General features: G+C 35.2%; 1 protein-coding gene and 1 pseudogene across 2 annotated transcripts; one reads left to right on the plus strand and one right to left on the minus strand.

Annotated features, from left to right (window-relative positions):
- Nucleotides 1-2,163: 2,163 nt before the first annotated feature.
- LOC143568175 (cycloartenol Synthase-like) lies at nt 2,164-12,135 on the plus strand (annotated as a pseudogene). Its single transcript, XR_013141534.1, has 17 exons — nt 2,164-2,468; nt 2,535-2,714; nt 6,215-6,304; nt 6,928-7,120; nt 7,526-7,610; nt 7,732-7,897; nt 8,003-8,192; nt 8,448-8,561; nt 9,120-9,242; nt 9,339-9,461; nt 9,527-9,625; nt 10,509-10,565; nt 10,664-10,710; nt 10,807-10,950; nt 11,215-11,473; nt 11,834-11,917; nt 12,013-12,135. The product of XR_013141534.1 is annotated as a cycloartenol Synthase-like (transcript).
- A 218-nt stretch (nt 12,136-12,353) lies between these two features.
- LOC143565844 (putative serine/threonine-protein kinase PBL17) lies at nt 12,354-16,182 on the minus strand. The gene is made up of 7 exons (XM_077052702.1): nt 16,119-16,182; nt 14,684-15,000; nt 14,421-14,608; nt 13,613-13,616; nt 13,270-13,404; nt 13,054-13,177; nt 12,354-12,676 (listed from the first exon to the last, which is right to left on the minus strand). Exons 1-7 carry the CDS (start codon nt 16,180-16,182, stop codon nt 12,354-12,356), a joined length of 1,155 nt encoding a protein of 384 aa, XP_076908817.1.
- Between the last annotated feature and the right edge of the window lie 1,060 nt (nt 16,183-17,242).

Raw genomic sequence — 17,242 nt, forward strand, 5'->3', positions numbered from 1 at the left:
GTGTGAAGATTCACCACCCTCCCCGTAAGAGCACATCCCTTCCAATGAGAAAACCGTTCCACCGAATCATCCACCTTAATCTCATCTACTTTGTTCCGATTTAACAAGGAATCAACAAAGGAACGCCCATTACCAACTGATGCATAGGGAACCCCATTCTTATCGGATCCTTCGGAACTAGGGTTTGTTTGACTACTAGGATTTGCATGCCTATAAACAGGGACCGAGGCCGTCTTCCTCCTATTACCAGAATCGGGTCTATGTAGATTCCCACCATCCACAAACCGAGCAATCGCAATAAATAACTTATACGAACCGATCCATACGTCTGATAACTCATCTTCCAACCGTTTGACATCTTTCACCTCGGAAAACGATACGAAAGCAAACCTCTTACCCCATTTATCCAGCTTCCTAGCAATATAGGAACCTTCGTAACGACCAAAGCTACCCATAACATCTTTTAAGTCTTGCGAAGAACACTTTGGGGGAATATTTGAGACAAAAAACTTCGATAAAACCTTGTTATTACCTTGAGCCTGATGACCATTCCGTTTCCCTTTCCGATTACGTGGATGTTCCCATTCTTCTGAATCCATGCCGCCAAGGGTCGTGGTCAAAGCAGCAGGGTGGGTCGGGGCGGCGACTGTGGAGGGGACTGGGGTGACTGAGGTGACTGAGGTGAGGCGGAGAGAGGGAATAGTGGTGGTGACAGAGGTGAGGCTGGGTCGGGGCGGCGACTGTGGAGGGTGGTGGGCCGGGAGGTGAGGTGGAGGGGAGGATTTCCGGTGAGAGGGAATAGTGGCGGCGGTCGGGAGGAAGGGTTATGGGAGAGAAACTGGCCGGGAGGTAGGGTTACGGGGTGACTGAGGTGAGGCATAAGATAAAACTGTTGAAAGTGTAATCTTGATTTAGTTCACTAGCTTGTGAAAACTGAAAGTTTTAAGGTGAATATTAGTGTTTGAGATAATTAAATTATATATTAAGATATCATATGAAAGATTTGGAAGATTTGATTTGATTTTGTTTGGTAAGAATTAAATTAGGAGAGTAGTTTTATTATTAGTTTAAGAGTTGTAGTTTGTATTTAGTATAAACTAGTTTAGTATAAATGTTTTGTCTGTGCATTACTCAAAGTTTTAAGGTGAATATTAGTGTTTGAGATAATTAAATTATATATTAAGATATCATATGAAAGATTTGGAAGATTTGATTTGATTTTGTTTGGTAAGAATTAAATTAGGAGAGTAGTTTTATTATTAGTTTAAGAGTTGTAGTTTGTATTTAGTATAAACTAGTTTAGTATAAATGTTTTGTCTGTGCATTACTCAAGTTTAATAAATGTTTTTTTAATGTTTATTTTAAATAAAATCAATCAATCAATCAATCATACCCAGTTAAGTCCCACCAACAACAAAGCTATAAGTAGGGTCTGGGGAGGGTGGGATGTAGGCACACCGTGCGTACCTCTATCCAATGGGATAAAAATGTGGCTTCCAGAGAGACCCTCAGCTCTGTAATACATATGTATGATGCATTATAAAGTAAATGACATAATAATAATAATAGTAATAAAAACAATAAAGGAATAGGACTAATAGTTAATCATATTATTTACCAAATCAAAGAAAACCGTTATTATTTAATAGGAGAGAGAGGTCGGAAATCAAAATCTAGACTTCAATATAAGTCGACACCTGACAATCCAACATATTTAATCGGAGAGAGAGATGAGAAACTAACTTTTAAGTGTCATACAAAGAGAATACGTGTTCTCCACTATTTTTATTTATTAGATATAGAAGATATAGTGTTTAAGACCAACGCAAATTGTGGTTATGTTTAATAAAATTTTTAGTCATGTCACCGAATCACGACTTGTTCTTTTCTTAACAATACGATTCTGGCCTACAAAAATCGTTGTCACGCAATAACTACAAGAATCTGATCTTATCACGACAGAACCTAAAGCGAAGCAAAATAAACGAAGATTCAGGCAACAATTTTGTCTTAATTTGAATTCGATTCGCACACAAGAGAAAGACAAACCTTGAGTTGGTTAATTTGTAGGGGCATCAAATTGGCGTATAAATGATTTTAAAAAATCACCTTAGCTAGTTGGCACCACCAACTCTAAAAAACAAATTATATGCATATATATATATATATATATGTGTATGCATGTAGGCCATCTACATAACTTTCATGGAATAAAATCTTCATTCTCATTTGTATTTTAGATTTCGGACAAAAGATCAAATTCGATAATGTGGAAGCTTAAGCTGTTGAAAGGCGAAGATGATGTAGGTGTCACAAGTGTAAATAATCATATTGGTAGACAATATTGGGAATTTGATCCGTGTGCTGGGACTCCTAACGAACGGTCTCAAATCGAGAACATGAGAGAAGAATTTACAAGAAACAAGTTGAATGTTAAGCATAGTTCCGATCTTTTGATGCGTGTTCAGGTAATGTTTTTGCTAATGGATTGTTAATTTAAATTATCATGATTGTTTTTACAATATTGAATATAGTTTGCAAGGGAAAACCGCGGTAATTTTGGAGAATCACAAGCAGTGGATGCAAAAAATGGCGATGAATCAGTCGTGGTGAAAGCGTTGAAGAAAGCGTTAAAGTTGTACTCGAGTCTTCAAGGTGAAGACGGAAGTTGGCCGGCTGATTATGGTGGTCCTTTGTTTCTTCTTCCTGGACTGGTAAGAAAAAGCTAGGTTCTAATGCAATCCTTGTATTTGTGATAATGAAACCTATAATACTAAAAAATATATATAGATATAGCCGAATAATCAGTCGAGCAGAGCCCGAGCTCGTCTAAGCTTGAGTTCACTCGAGGGTTAGAGCTCAAGATTGACCTGCTATTATGCTCGACAGTAATCTTTCAAGCTTAAGCTCAACTTTATTATATATTATTCTATATAAGATGGCATTCCATTTAATTTTAACATACTTTTATATATAATAATAGTTATCTTATAAGTATATTTGTTATTTTAAAATTGACCAGTTTAGACTCGAATTTACTTGAGCTTGATAAGTGAAGCTCGATCGGGTGCATGTTCGTTATCAAAAAAAATTATTTTTAGGCTTGAGATAATTTAAACTTGGCTTGAATCAAACTTTTAGCAAGTCAATTTCGCTTAGCTTAATGAGCTTGATGTATTTATGACACCGCTTTGAAAGATAGATAAAATTTGCGAGTTACAATTTGATAGTCATATTAGAGAAAACGAAAACGATAATAAATTAATCATACTACTATTAAAAATAATTGAAAGTACGTGACGTATTAAAATACCAGCATAATATATTATGTAAGGTAGTTCATCCATCAACATCATTTTGATCTATTTTTTAAATAGATTTTTTGCTAGATGTCTTTTTACTTTGACATTACGTAACATGTAGGGACTTCAACTTGCCGTACTAGTACCGGTTATAATAATTTGAAAAATCAAATAACATTATATTATAACACATAATAATCTTGCTATTTGTGTTTCCGATAACCCATATTAATCTTTCTATTATCAGAACCATTACCAATATTATTAACTGAACTGAATTTAATTGAACAAAATTGGTATTGATATCAGTATAGGAAGTCCAATCTTCAATATACGCCTAGATGTGTAATCCTGATATTAGATATAACTAGTATTTTCACCCCCCGCGTGGAAGTCCAATCTTCAATATACGCCTAGATGTGTAATCCTGATATTAGATATAACTAGTATTTTCACCCCCCGCGTTGCTGCGGGGGGGGGGGGGGGAATGCTATGACAAACTTTTTAATTCGTGTTTAGCAACGAAAACACGATAGTAAAAAGTATATAACCAACACACTTTCACATAAAAAATCTTTAAAAAAGTAAATACAATAGTTTTGAGTCGAAGTACAAATCATGATCATAGACTTTAAGCTAATATATACCTAGGCATGTTCAAAACGGTTTGGGACTAGGAACCGGAACCGGTTCCTATATTCAAAACCCCCTTTTAAACCGGTTCCAGGCTCGAACCGAACCGGTTCTCCCACCCTCGGACCCCTAACCTATCTAACCGGTTCTTACCGCCCCCACTCAGAAATGCAAGAACCGGTCACGGATCATCGGGTTGAATCAGATAGGGTCCGGTTCCTACAAAAAACGGGTAGGAACCGGTTCGGGTCCGGTTCGGGTCCACCGGTTCGATTCCAGGAACCGGTTTCGTTGAACATCTCTATATATACCCACTGATTAACACCTTCCATACCTCTCAAGGCGTCAATGTTGCTAAGTATGAACCGTCAACCCGCAAAACTTAAGTATACAACGATCAAGCAACATGAGATTGTGTTCTTTATCCTAAAAAGAGTGTTTTAAACACACACATGTTAGTCAGTGATGACTTTGTCAAAAGGCTAAAGTTAACATTTTTAAACAATCAATAGAGTTGTAATGTTTACCTAGACTTTTCTGGTTGAAAAGTTTATTGAATCAGATTCAGTGAAAATTACTTTTGATGACATCCATTTAGTTGCCATAAGAAACTTTAATATCACATCTTTGACCACCAATCTTTGACCACCAATCTTCCTTGAATATTCAGCATAAAAAAATTTGTTCTCTATATTCCCCCATTTTGCCGTTATCATATAGATGATTTGAAAAACGCTATTATTTTTCTCTACGTGAATTGATAACCTAAATAAAACAAAACAATTGCCCATTACTCATAAGCATTAAACCATATCAATACTAAATAAATGTGGTGGAATAAAATGGTACCTTTTAAGTAGGAATTGTCCAAACAACAGGGCCATATGCAGCATGATTAAAGATCAAATAACAGCAAATAATCACATAGTCAACAATTTCACGTCGTCGCAAACTAAAAAAACCACAAAGCAATTCAGTATTGTTGATAAACTAAGCACCACATACAGTGATGATCAAATTAACAATATGATTTAAAAACTACAGTTATTACAAATGCGAATAGTGCGTGCCATGTTTTGATCATGAGAATTGGAAAAAAATGCTCCCCGACTCTAATGCATCCGATACTTTTGATGAACTATAGATTTGTAGTCTCCTCCTTAAGCAAGTTCATGGAACATTCAAATAATGAAATAGATTTTTCAAATTTAACATTCTGGAACTACAAAACGATCTGATCAATACAAATTATAACTGACGTGTTCCAACAGTAGTGCATAAATCAAACCAAAGCTACAATCAAAGGTTATTAAGATGCCGAATCACAAATACGTTATCATCATAGCCTTATCAACCAAACCTAGTCACAATTATTGTGTACTGCTGCCATGGATAGATGTATACCCGCCGACCACAGTAGGTCGTAAAACATTTGAGAAGCAAACACAACACACGTAATACACCACCACTCCACCGCCACCAAGGGTTCTGAATCGTAACCCGACAACGATAGACGATGGCCGACCTACGATTGGCCCCTCCGACCGGCACTCTGCCACCACAAAGGCAACGCCGCCTAGGGTTCCCGGCAACGGTAAATCCAACCACTGGCCTACCGTCACAAAAAGGAACCCGACACCGATAGACAACGACGACCTTAGGGTTGGTCTCCTCAACCGCCATAACTCATCGGATTTATGACAACCGGCCGACGGCTTCACCGGTCATGGCAGTAGCTTCATCAAACCATGAAGGTGGATCCGTATTCCGTTCCGGCACCCACCATCGTTGCAGGTATCCAAATCCATCGGGCTACCAGACCACCCCCACCTAGGGTTTGGAAATCGAACCCGGCAACAGTAGGAGACGACAATGATCATCGGTGGAAGTCGATGTTGCGTATGAGACGGTGATGCAGATAGGTTTTAATTAGAGCCTGAGTGAAAAAGAAAGCCAAAACCAAAACCATAAACAGACACGTAGCATTCGATGTCAACAGAACAAATAAGTGAGATGAGGTCAGCAACGTACACACATTTAAAGCCCAATGTATAAGCTCTACTGCACAAATTCAGTTGAAAATGTAAATATATAAATATATTAGTTAGTGTTTATTGTGTACGTTTTCACCTCTAGCCTGTCTATATCACAATTATGTCGTTTAAAAATCAGTCACGCACGAATAACATGATTATTGTCGTTTACATTTCACAATTAAAGCCTTCTAAAGGAAGTACTTGTACTTACAAGTTACAACAACACTTCAAATTGTATTGTAGATCATTGGTTTGCATGTTATGGGAGCAAAGGACACGGTTTTTTCCATCGAACACAAAAGAGAAATCCGCCGTTATCTTTACAATCATCAGGTAAACAAAAACAGAATTGTGCTTTTATGTTTCAAGAAATAATACTATATATGTTTTTATTTTTATTTTAGGCAATTAGATCATAATTCAAAATTATAAGCTATTGGCCGATAATAATTTACAATCATCAGGTAAACAAAAACGGAAATATACTTTTATGTTTCAAGAAATAATACTATGTTTTTATTTTTATTTTAGGCAATTAGATCATAATTCAAAACTATAAGATATTGGCCGATAATAATTTACAATCATCAGGTAAACAAAAACGGAAATGTACTTTTATGTTTCAAGAAATAATACTATGTTTTTATTTTTATTTTAGGCAATTAGATCATAATTCAAAACTATAAGCTATTGGCCGATAATAATTCTCAGCATTAATGACTTTCAATTTCGTTATTCAGGGCAATCTCACTTGCACAATAATTATAGATTTATATTTGATTTTCATTCGGTTTTGCTCACAAGGAAGATATGTTTCTCCATTCGCTCATAATCATTCGTGTAAGCGAACATGGGTGAATATTAAGTATATAAATCAATGATAATTAAGCGAATGGATTGTTATTGGCAATGAAAACGAAATAAAAGTTATCTAATTGAATCATATTTGCATGTAGAATGGTGATGGTGGATGGGGTTTACATAGAAGGTCATAGCACCATGTTTAGTACAGCTTTGAACTATGTGAGCCTAAGGTTGCTTGGAGAAAGAATGGATGATGGTGAAGGAGCCATGACCAAAGCAAGAAAATGGATTCTTGATCATGGTAGTGTCACACACATACCCACATGGGGCAAGTTTTGGCTTTCCGTAAGATACTACATTGTTAAACTTTTAGCAGGTGAATCAAGAACACAAACACGAGATTTGCAGAATTTTCTACAACTCTTTTATTAAGAAAACGACAAACGGGAAAAACTTAATAATTACATCATCTCCAAGGTTTATAATTTATATAACACCTTATGTTCTAAACCTAAGCAAACTCAAATACGTAATTTGATAAATAGAAAACAAGCAGATAAGACTAACTTATTTTATAATAATAAACTAATTAATACTGTATTAAATCTTCTTCAAGATACTAGGTGTCTTCAATCTGAGTTGGTGTTGGACACGTTTAACATACACTCCATTATGGTTTACATGTTAAACTTCTTGATCAATTGCGTGTATGATCCGAGACTCATTACAATATATTAACATGTGCGATAGGTACTAGGAGTGTACGAATGGAGCGGAAACAATCCTTTGCCACCAGAAATGTGGCTTCTTCCATACTTTCTTCCTTTACACCCGGGTTTGTTTCTTTCCATTTCCTATCTAACTGTCGTCATAAGCGTATGGGATTTGATTGCCAGTGGTGTGGGAATAAGTGGCCCCTATAACATTTCGATAAATACATGTATTCAATAATGTAGGAAGAATGTGGTGCCACACAAGGATGATATACTTGCCAATGTCGTATTTATATGTTAAAAGGTTTGTCGGGCCAATTAGTTCCGTTGTTTTATCACTTAAAAGAGAGCTATATAAGACTCTTTATCACCAAGTTAATTGGGACTTAGCAAGAAATCAATGTGCCAAGGTAACTTTTTTTTTTCTAGTGTTAAGTAGTTCGGGTTTGTGAATATCGTCATTATATAACGAATGATTTAGTAAGTTATCGCCTTATCGGTTTTGTTGGTTGGTGGAAGATTTGTATTACCCTCATCCTATAATACAAGACATTATATGGGGTGGCTTGAACAAGATTGCTGAACCTCTATTGATGCAATGGCCATTATCAAAAGTTAGAAAGAAAGCATTGAACACCGTTATGCAACATATCCATTATGAGGACGAAAACACTCGGTATATTTGCATCGGACCTGTTAGTAAGGTACTACATAATTAACCACTACTTTAACATGTTAGATGTTTGATATTATTAACACATGGCATATCCCTTCAAGCTAAATGTCATAGTGACATTTAGCTTGAAACAAATAACAAAACCGTGAGATTTTACTGGGCATGATTGATTGAATACTTTTTACTCAAGTTATTTATAGCTATATTTAAGTGTTGGTTTCCTATATTGTCCAAAAGTTGATTTCGATATAATTTCCGTACACATGATCATATGCGAAAACAGGTGCTCAACATGTTATGTTGTTGGGTGGAGGATCCGAAATCTACGGTAAACAAACTACACTTGTCTAGAGTAAAAGATTATCTATGGATAGCTGAAGATGGCATGAAGATGCAGGTTACTTTTAGACTTTTAGTCCCTTCACGATTTTTATAAAAAAGAGTAAACTGCGGTTTTCGTCCGTGTGGTTTGTCCAAATCTGCGGTTTTAGTCCAATATTTTTAAATTTGCGATTTTCGTACATGTGGTTTCATTTTACTTGCAATTAAACCCGAATTCATTAATCACGTTAAGTCTGGTCGTGAAACCTATCAGCGTGCCCCTCACGTGAGGGGCGGTTTTGTCCTTTTTCTCCCAAAATAAACCTCGGTCCTAATTCGCAAGCCTCCCTCACTAGAGGGGTTGGGTTGTATTTGGGGAGAAAAAGGACAAAAATGTCCCTCATGTGAGGGGCAAACTGATGGGTTTAAACGACCAGACTTAACGAGGTTAGTGAATTTGGGTTTAATTGCAAGTAAAATGAAACTGCAGGGACGAAAATCGCAAATTTAAAACTATTGGACCAAAGCCGCAAATTTGGACAAATCACAGGAATGAAAACCGCAGATTACTCATTATTATAATAATAAAACTTTTGCACCCTTAACTATATATGATTTTAATTCATAACATCAGGGGTACAATGGATCACAATTGTGGGATGCTGTTTTTGCTGTTCAAGCAATATCAGCAACCAATCTGGAAGACGAATACGGTTCAATGCTTCGCAAAGCACACAGTTTCATTAAGAGTTCACAAGTATATCAGTTTTATTTTATTAAAATTGTACTTTGTACTTGAACATATATAGGTAAAGTTGTGATCACTGATCATTGTATCCTTGTTTATGTGAAGATTAGAGAAAATAGTTCGGGTAATATTCAGTCATGGTATCGTCACATAACACGTGGCGGGTGGCCATTCTCTACTCCAGATAATGGTTGGCCTGTATCTGATTGCACTGCAGAAGCTTTGAAGGTATGTAGTTTCATCTTCCTACGTTTTATATCATCGTGGTGATGATAATGTTTGTTGGTACGTAGACGGTGTTGATGCTTTCGCAAATGCCATATGATCTAGTTGGAGAAGCAATAGCACCAGAATGTGTGTATGATGCTGTTCAGTTGCTTCTAACTCTTCAGGTAAAGGTTACACAATTATATTTAAGACAAATTCTATTTTAACAATCCAAACTATGATACCTAGTCACGGATTATTTGTTGCAGTGAGATGGATCTTGATAACAAAAGTAAAGCTATGACTGTCATTTGTCACATTCGCTATAAATTATTAATTGTCAGTAAGCGGGCCATAGTTTGGATTATTAAAATCCAATTTGCCTTATTTTAATTTGGAAGTTCTAGAATATGTAACATATCATGGTCTCACTCGAATCGGAAACTAAAAACTTAGGTAAAGAAAAGAAATATATCAAAACAAATTTAACTTATTCAACGCCCTGCTTGCGGGGCGCGCATATAATGTATATATGTGTGAACCCTCGGGTGGGCAAAAGTGAAATTGCACTAATTTTGACGTTATTTTTCTAATATCGTGAAAATAGCATTAAAAGTGGCGGAAGGTTAATCAGGCATCATGTGGTGGCGTCGATAGCCGAAAGACAAGGGTACATGCACCAATCAGCCGGTGTCCCGATGATTGAGTGCTACGTGCCTTATGTCCAAGGCTTCATGCAAAACTACTATCCAGCCGGGGGTCTCACCGGAAGCAGCCTCTCTATCCATATGGGGTAGTGGTAAGGCTGTCTACATCTTACCCATCTCAGACCATACCATAGCTTTGCTATTGGTGGGATATACTTAGTACGATGATGATGATGATGATGATGATGAAATTTAACTTATTCACAAATTTGATAAACTTGACTTCATTACATGACTACTTGTATATTGTGTTTACTGGATACTTGTAACAAGTTACTAAATAATATGCACTTTAAAATTGACTAAAGATAGCAACTTACTTTCATTTTTATAACTCACAACATGCTTATTATGGTTGCAGAATAGAAATGGAGGATATTCTTCCAATGGGCTTATGAGGTCCTACCCATGGTTAGAGGTATCATGTATATATATATATACCAACAATAAATAGCATCTTGTTGTCTTTGTATAAATTTTGTGCTTTCAAAGAATGAACATATTTGTGTATTGTAGATGCTTAATCCAGCTGAAACATTTGGAGACATCATGCTCGATTATCAGTATGTTGCGTGCCAATCTCTATGCTTCATGTCTTAAGACATAGCATTTGCATACATATGATTTGGATCATAATTAGCTAAAAGATGTTTGTATAGGTATGTGGAGTGTACGTCGGCTGTGGTGCAAGGCCTAACATCGTTCATGAAACTATATCCCGACCACAAAAGGGAGGAAATTGAAGCGTGCGTCAGTAAAGCCACAACGTTTATCGAGAACACACAGCTGCTCGACGGCTCATGGTGACTCTTCGTCTCTCACTACGACAAATTGATTACATGTACACACTTTTGCGGACATGTTATGCAAAAACTACATATAATATAACTCCCACAATTTTATATAATCTTCATTTTCTACATGTTTATAAGCATAAAACACATTGGTGATATTTGAGGCATCGTATTAATAATCTGTTAACTCCATATCTCTTTGTTACACTATTTTCTTTAGTGGTTTTTTTGTTAATCCTAATGTGGGTTCATACGTTTATGATCGAGGTGTAGGTATGGATCATGGGGAATTTGCTACACTTACGGAACATGGTTTGGAATTAAAGGATTGGTTGCGGCGGGCAAGACATACGAAACTAGCAATTGCATTAGAAAGGGATGTGCTTTCTTACTCTCAAAGCAGCTTCCTTCTGGAGGCTGGGGAGAGAGCTACAATTCTTGCACACAAAAGATATACACAAATAATGAAAGAAACAAATCCCACATCACAAACACTTCATGGGCTTTGCTAGCTCTTATTGAAGCCCAACAGGTAAGTTATAATTTATTGGTCGATAATAATCCATACTGACAAAGTGACAACATACACTTCTAACTTTCAATTTCGTTGTCATGGACAATCCCACTCTAACAAAAGGTAACTTTGTTTGCACGTAATAAACAACTAACCGATTTTAATTCCAATCATAATTATGTAAATTGTTTTGAAACGGCTTAAATGAAAGTTAGGACAGACAAAGTTACTTTACCGTTAGTGTAAGATTTAGCAACGAGAGTGAAAGTTAAGAGTGTGACTGGTCACATTGTTAGTATGGATTATTATCGGCCACTGCGTCATAGTTTGGATCATTAAAATTCAATTTACCTTATAAATATTATTAATGGTGATTAGGCCAAAAGAGATAGAAAGCCTCTTGATAGTGCTGCAAAAGTACTCATTGATCATCAAATGGAAAATGGAGATTTTCCTCAGCAGGTAATTAACTTCAATAATATATAAATTTATATGTATGTGCGCTTAAGCGAATCATTAATCTTGTTTAACGTCTATAAACTTATTTCGTCGCTCAGGAAATTATAGGGGTGTTTAACAAGAACTGTATGATAAGTTACTCATCTTACCGAAACATATTTCCGATCTGGGCTCTTGGCGAATACCTTAATCGTGTGGTCGGGAAGAAACCCTCCACTTGATATGCAATATATATGCCTTTGTGTGTATTGTGTAAATGAGTAAATACATCTTGTAAGTTGAAGACTAGTAGCAAACTGCCAAATAATATATCTTCTTTGTGTGTGTGTATATAACTATATATATATATATATATATGATTAAAGAACAATATTATTACATCTTAATACATTGTGTCAAGAAAAAGAATCCTTAAAACAGAATGACATAACAAAAGCTACTAAGCACGCTTATGACGGGCCAGAACCGATTCAAGTGTCTCAACCACATGGTACATAGGGGGCCTCGATCTATGTTCGTCCCTGAGACATATGTAAGCCAGTTCAGCGATCTTAGCCGCGGTTCCAGATGAATATTCACCTTCCATTCTAGGGTCAAATATCGAACGCATTGCTTTCTTGCCTGAAACCAGAGGTTTTCTAGCATAATTAACCAGGTAGCGCTGCTCACTAGGTCGGCTCATGTCCAAGGATCGCTGTCCAGTCAGCATCTCAAGAAGCACCATTCCTAGCGCGTATGTATAAACTTGGACTCTCAAGTGTCCTGCCAGTGTCATCAATGTCCAAAAGTAGTTAATACACTATTGACTTTGGAAAGTCAAACTTCATAGGTTAGCTTAAAAAAGTATCTAAAAATGGGTTAAACAACTTCATATTTAAAATTTCAAATTTTGATGTAAGGCTATCTCAATAATTTAAGTTACTATATAAAAAAACATTTGAAAAATTTGTACATTTAATGTATCAGTCTCGCTATGTTGACACGAACACGACCTGTTTAGGTATTAAGTGTTCATGGATTTGACCCAAAACTGACTCAAAAGTCAAACTTGTTTAAACTAAACCCAAACCCGTGATAAACGTGTCAGATTTATGTTATGTATTTGTGTCGTCTTAAAAATTCACGCCTCTACTACTCACCGTTTTTTAAATACTCTGGTGCTGCATATCCATATGTACCCTTAACTGTAGCCGATACATGGGTGTCCTGTCCCGTAGGCCCATCCTTCGCAAGCCCAAAATCAGAGAGCTTTGCATTAAAATTCTGAAAAATCATTTTCATATTAAAACAATTTGTCACTAATTATAGAAAAAAAAATCATATTTCATTAAGTAATACAAGAATTAGTGACTAACCTCATCTAACAAGATATTTGATGTCTTGAAATCGCGAAAAACAACAGGCGTATTAGTATTATGCAGATAATGAAGCCCTTTTGCAGCATCCAAAGCAATCTTCATTCTTCTTGACCAATTCAATTCTGTATGTCCCTCTTTTTCCATATAAAACCAAATTAATTTATTTTTTTCGCGTGTAGTTAGTGTAACCGGATCTCATGTGGTGGTAACTCCGACTTATTTACATGTAATAAATCGGTTTGGGTTATGTTTTTATCTCAAACGGGTCAAACAGATAAAAAAAAAGTTACTTACAAAATAAAACATGTATAATAGATTGAAAAAGTTTTTTAAAGTTAACCTTCCTAAATCATTATATCACACTATTTATTAAACATAATCTAAAAACTTTGGAAAAAGTGTTTTGGGTCAACCCGACCTCTGACTTGCCCGTTTTGCGACCTCAAGCTTGCACAAACACGAGTCTTGTGAGTTTTTTTTGAACGAGAATAACGGTGGAAACATTTTAGTTTTTTTTAGATTTTTTGTTTTTTATTTATATTTTAAGTTATGGTTTTTTTATTATTATTTTTGAATATTTTTAGGGGTTTTCTATTTATAAGATCAAAAACCCTCAAAAAAATATTCAAAAATAATAATAAAAAAATTATAACTCAAAATATAAATCATAAACAAAAAAAGTAAAAACACTAAAATGTTTCCTACATTGTACTCGTTCCATAAAAAAAACCCCACCGAGAATCGAACCAAAACCGAAAAAATTGACAACAATGAAACAAAAAGCCAAAACCGGACCACATCAATCGAAATCGAAAAAAACAATAAAAACGAAACTAAAAGAATTCAAACTGAACAAAAACGAGTCCGGAATCGACCAAAAAGAAACCAAAACCCAACCCGTCACGGGTGAAAACTCGTGTTGGCTTGAAACCTGAACCGAACCTGTTCCAATCTGGACACTAACCCTCATCGACCAATTTCTTTGAACTTGTCGATCCATTTTGACCCGAAAATAAAAGGATGGAATATCAAATGACTCATTTTGACCCATTTAGTTAAAACCGTTTACCCAAACCAACTCATTTAATTTTTAAAATAACTCGAATTGACCCATTTGAAAGGGTGTGAGTCAACACTGCCACCCCTACTTGTGAATCATAGAAAACTTATCGAAAACTTTATAATAGTTTAGTAACTCATGACGAAATAGGTGATCTTCTACACTCCCATTTTCCATATATTCGTAAACCAAAAGACGGTGAGCCGCCTCACAACAATAGCCAATAAGCTTCACAATATTCGGGTGTTGCACATGTCCTAAAAAGTTGACTTCAGTCTGTAAAACAGTCAACCAAACATGTTTTATTTTTTGTCAAACCACATGAACCATTTATGTAAAAGTTACACATACCAGCCATTCCGTATCGCCTTGCATTCCTTCAGGATTAAGCACCTTAATAGCGACTTCGGTTCTAGGATAACCGGATCTCACACATTCATCTATAACTCCTTTGTAAACACGCCCGAATCCACCCTCGCCTAAAACTTCATCTTGTCTAAATAATTTGGTGGCCATTCGCATTTCGTCGTATGTAAAACTATCAAGATTGCTATATGAAGGATTATACCAAAAATCCGTAACACCTTGTTTTTCTGGAATCCATAACTCGTCTTCAGCTGAAGATGGTTCGATTTTATTTTCGTTTTCTTTTTCTTTTTCATTTTCATCTGCAATTTTCAATTTTCAGTAAGTAACTATATAATCTCAATAAATGCAAATATGATACCAAAATGTAAGATTAACCGAGCCATGTTTTCGAATTTGCCTATGATTGCAAACAACATAAATCATGGTTCTAGTTAGACAACAAACTGTTGTGCCTTTTGGGATTCAAGAGTAAACATTCTTTTATAGTAATATACATATATTCATGAACTTAAAATGGTATTATACTTTTATTTCATACAAAACAACACAACTTTTTTTTCCGAAAACCATGAGCAAAAAACTCGTTACCTGTCAATACCCTGCTAACCAATGGATCAAGTGGTTATGTCCAATCGAGTTATGAGCAAAAAAACTCACTTATACAAGAGGTTATGTCGAATCGAGTTATTCAAATTTTGAACCTGAATTCGACTTCGATTATAAAAACCAAATTTAAATTCTAATTCAAAAATATTAATTTGGTTTGAAAAAGCATATATATATTTCAGATTCAAATGAAATTCGATTCTAATTAAAAAAAATATAGCTCATATAAAAAGCCAATATTTTCATTCTTATATATATAAATATAGTGAAAAGATCCAATACACTAATCCTTAACGTACATTAACGTACGCGAATCCTGTTTTTCACGTATCGATACGTGAGATCACATCCCAACATCTCGGAATCGTCAATACATATCCAATTAATCATTGGTTAACTGAAAAAAAGCAGTTTTGGATCGTTAATCGATCAATTTTTTACTTTTTTCACGAAGACCGTTTTTTGAGCGTTTTCTGAGCGTTTTAGGTTTTTGGCTGAGCGTTTAAGTTATTGTGAGCATTTTAGGTTTTTGCCTTTGAGCGTCTCGCGCACCTCTCGTACGTTAAGGCATTAGCGTACAGTATCTCTACCCTATATATATATATATGATAAAAACTATATATTAAAATTTCAAATTGAATTCATAATTTGAATCTAAAATCAGAAACTTGTAGCTGGAATATAATCGAATTTCGAGTTTTTCGATCATGTGACCCTCTACTAGAGGTAAAGCATAGGAATGAAATTTAACCAAAAAAAAAAGAAAAAAAGAAGCAAGAATTTGACATGAAATCTTATAAAATAAATATACCTGGTTTGAGCTTGGAGGAAGAATATCGTTGTTCATCAATGTCAGCACTAAAACAAGCACCCATCAATAACCATAAACACATTTCTCACCATAAACACTTTCTTAACTATTTTTTTATCAAATTTTGATAATATCAACAGTTTCTTAATCTGGGTTTTGTAAAATATTAATGAACTGAGATTAAAAAAAAAACAGAGGAGATGAAAGAAAGACTGTTTTTTCAAGAATTTTAATTATTATGAAAAACAAAGAGATTGTATGTATTTATGGGTTTTCTTTCCTTTTATCAAATATATATATATATTTTAAGAATAGTGACTTTTTGTGTGTTAGTCCATTGCAATTTACATTCCAGAGAATCACGTTTCCTCAGTCTAGTCAGACTATGTTGTTTTAATCATGCTCACGTTGACTTCAGAGTTTGGTTAGGACGTTTCTTTGGGAACCCTACCGCCGGATGCCACTTGTCGGTTGTTATGCCACCACAAGAGCAAAATTTTATGGCGTAACATACGGTGGGACGAAACCCGGGTGGGCTTGGGATTTGAGCTGATAGTCTCGCAAGACCTAGTTCAAATCCTCTATTGCTTTTATATCCACCAAAAGTAACGTAAGTGAGATCAAACTTGAATCTCCACCGGATAACACAAGCCTCCTACCACCCGGCCAAAAGATAGAGATTAAAAATTTAAATCATATACTTTATTAATTTTTTGATTATAAAATAGTAATGGAATTAACTAGATAAATCCCACCACGATAAATCCTGAAAGCAAGGTAGATTATTCTTTCGGTGTAGTTTACGAGTACGCACTTAAAAACTAAATTGATAAAGTAATAACAAATTTATATTTTATATGCAAATACATATAGAAGTACTATTTAAGCTAAAAGATATATTTCTTTCTAGAGTTTTTTTATATGGTAAGCTATAGTAAGTGACGATATGTTTTTGTAATTGTGACAAACCCGTTATAACTGGACGACAATGGAGCCGTTGTTGATACTATAAGTGGTGTAAAACACGTGTCGATTGCTTTTTAAATATATCACGACTTTATTTTCTAGGTTTTTTTTACAATTGTTATACTGAATGTTGGTACCTTAACGAATCAAACTGATAT

The sequence above is a fragment of the Bidens hawaiensis genome, unplaced genomic scaffold (assembly GCF_021521415.1).
Source record: "Bidens hawaiensis isolate Kalapana, Puna unplaced genomic scaffold, B.hawaiensis_p1.1 tig00001236_1, whole genome shotgun sequence".
NCBI lineage: Eukaryota > Viridiplantae > Streptophyta > Magnoliopsida > Asterales > Asteraceae > Bidens > Bidens hawaiensis.

Coding starts and splice junctions, on each gene's coding strand:
- LOC143565844 (XM_077052702.1), bottom strand. CDS start 16,182: ATGGGTGCTTGTTTTAGTGCTGACATTGATGAACAACGATATTCTTCC. Junction 15,001..16,118: donor TTCCTCCAAGCTCAAACCAG/GTATATTTATTT, acceptor TGAAAATTGCAG/ATGAAAATGAAAAAGAAAAA. Junction 12,677..13,053: donor ACCAGAGTATTTAAAAAACG/GTGAGTAGTAGA, acceptor TGACACTGGCAG/GACACTTGAGAGTCCAAGTT.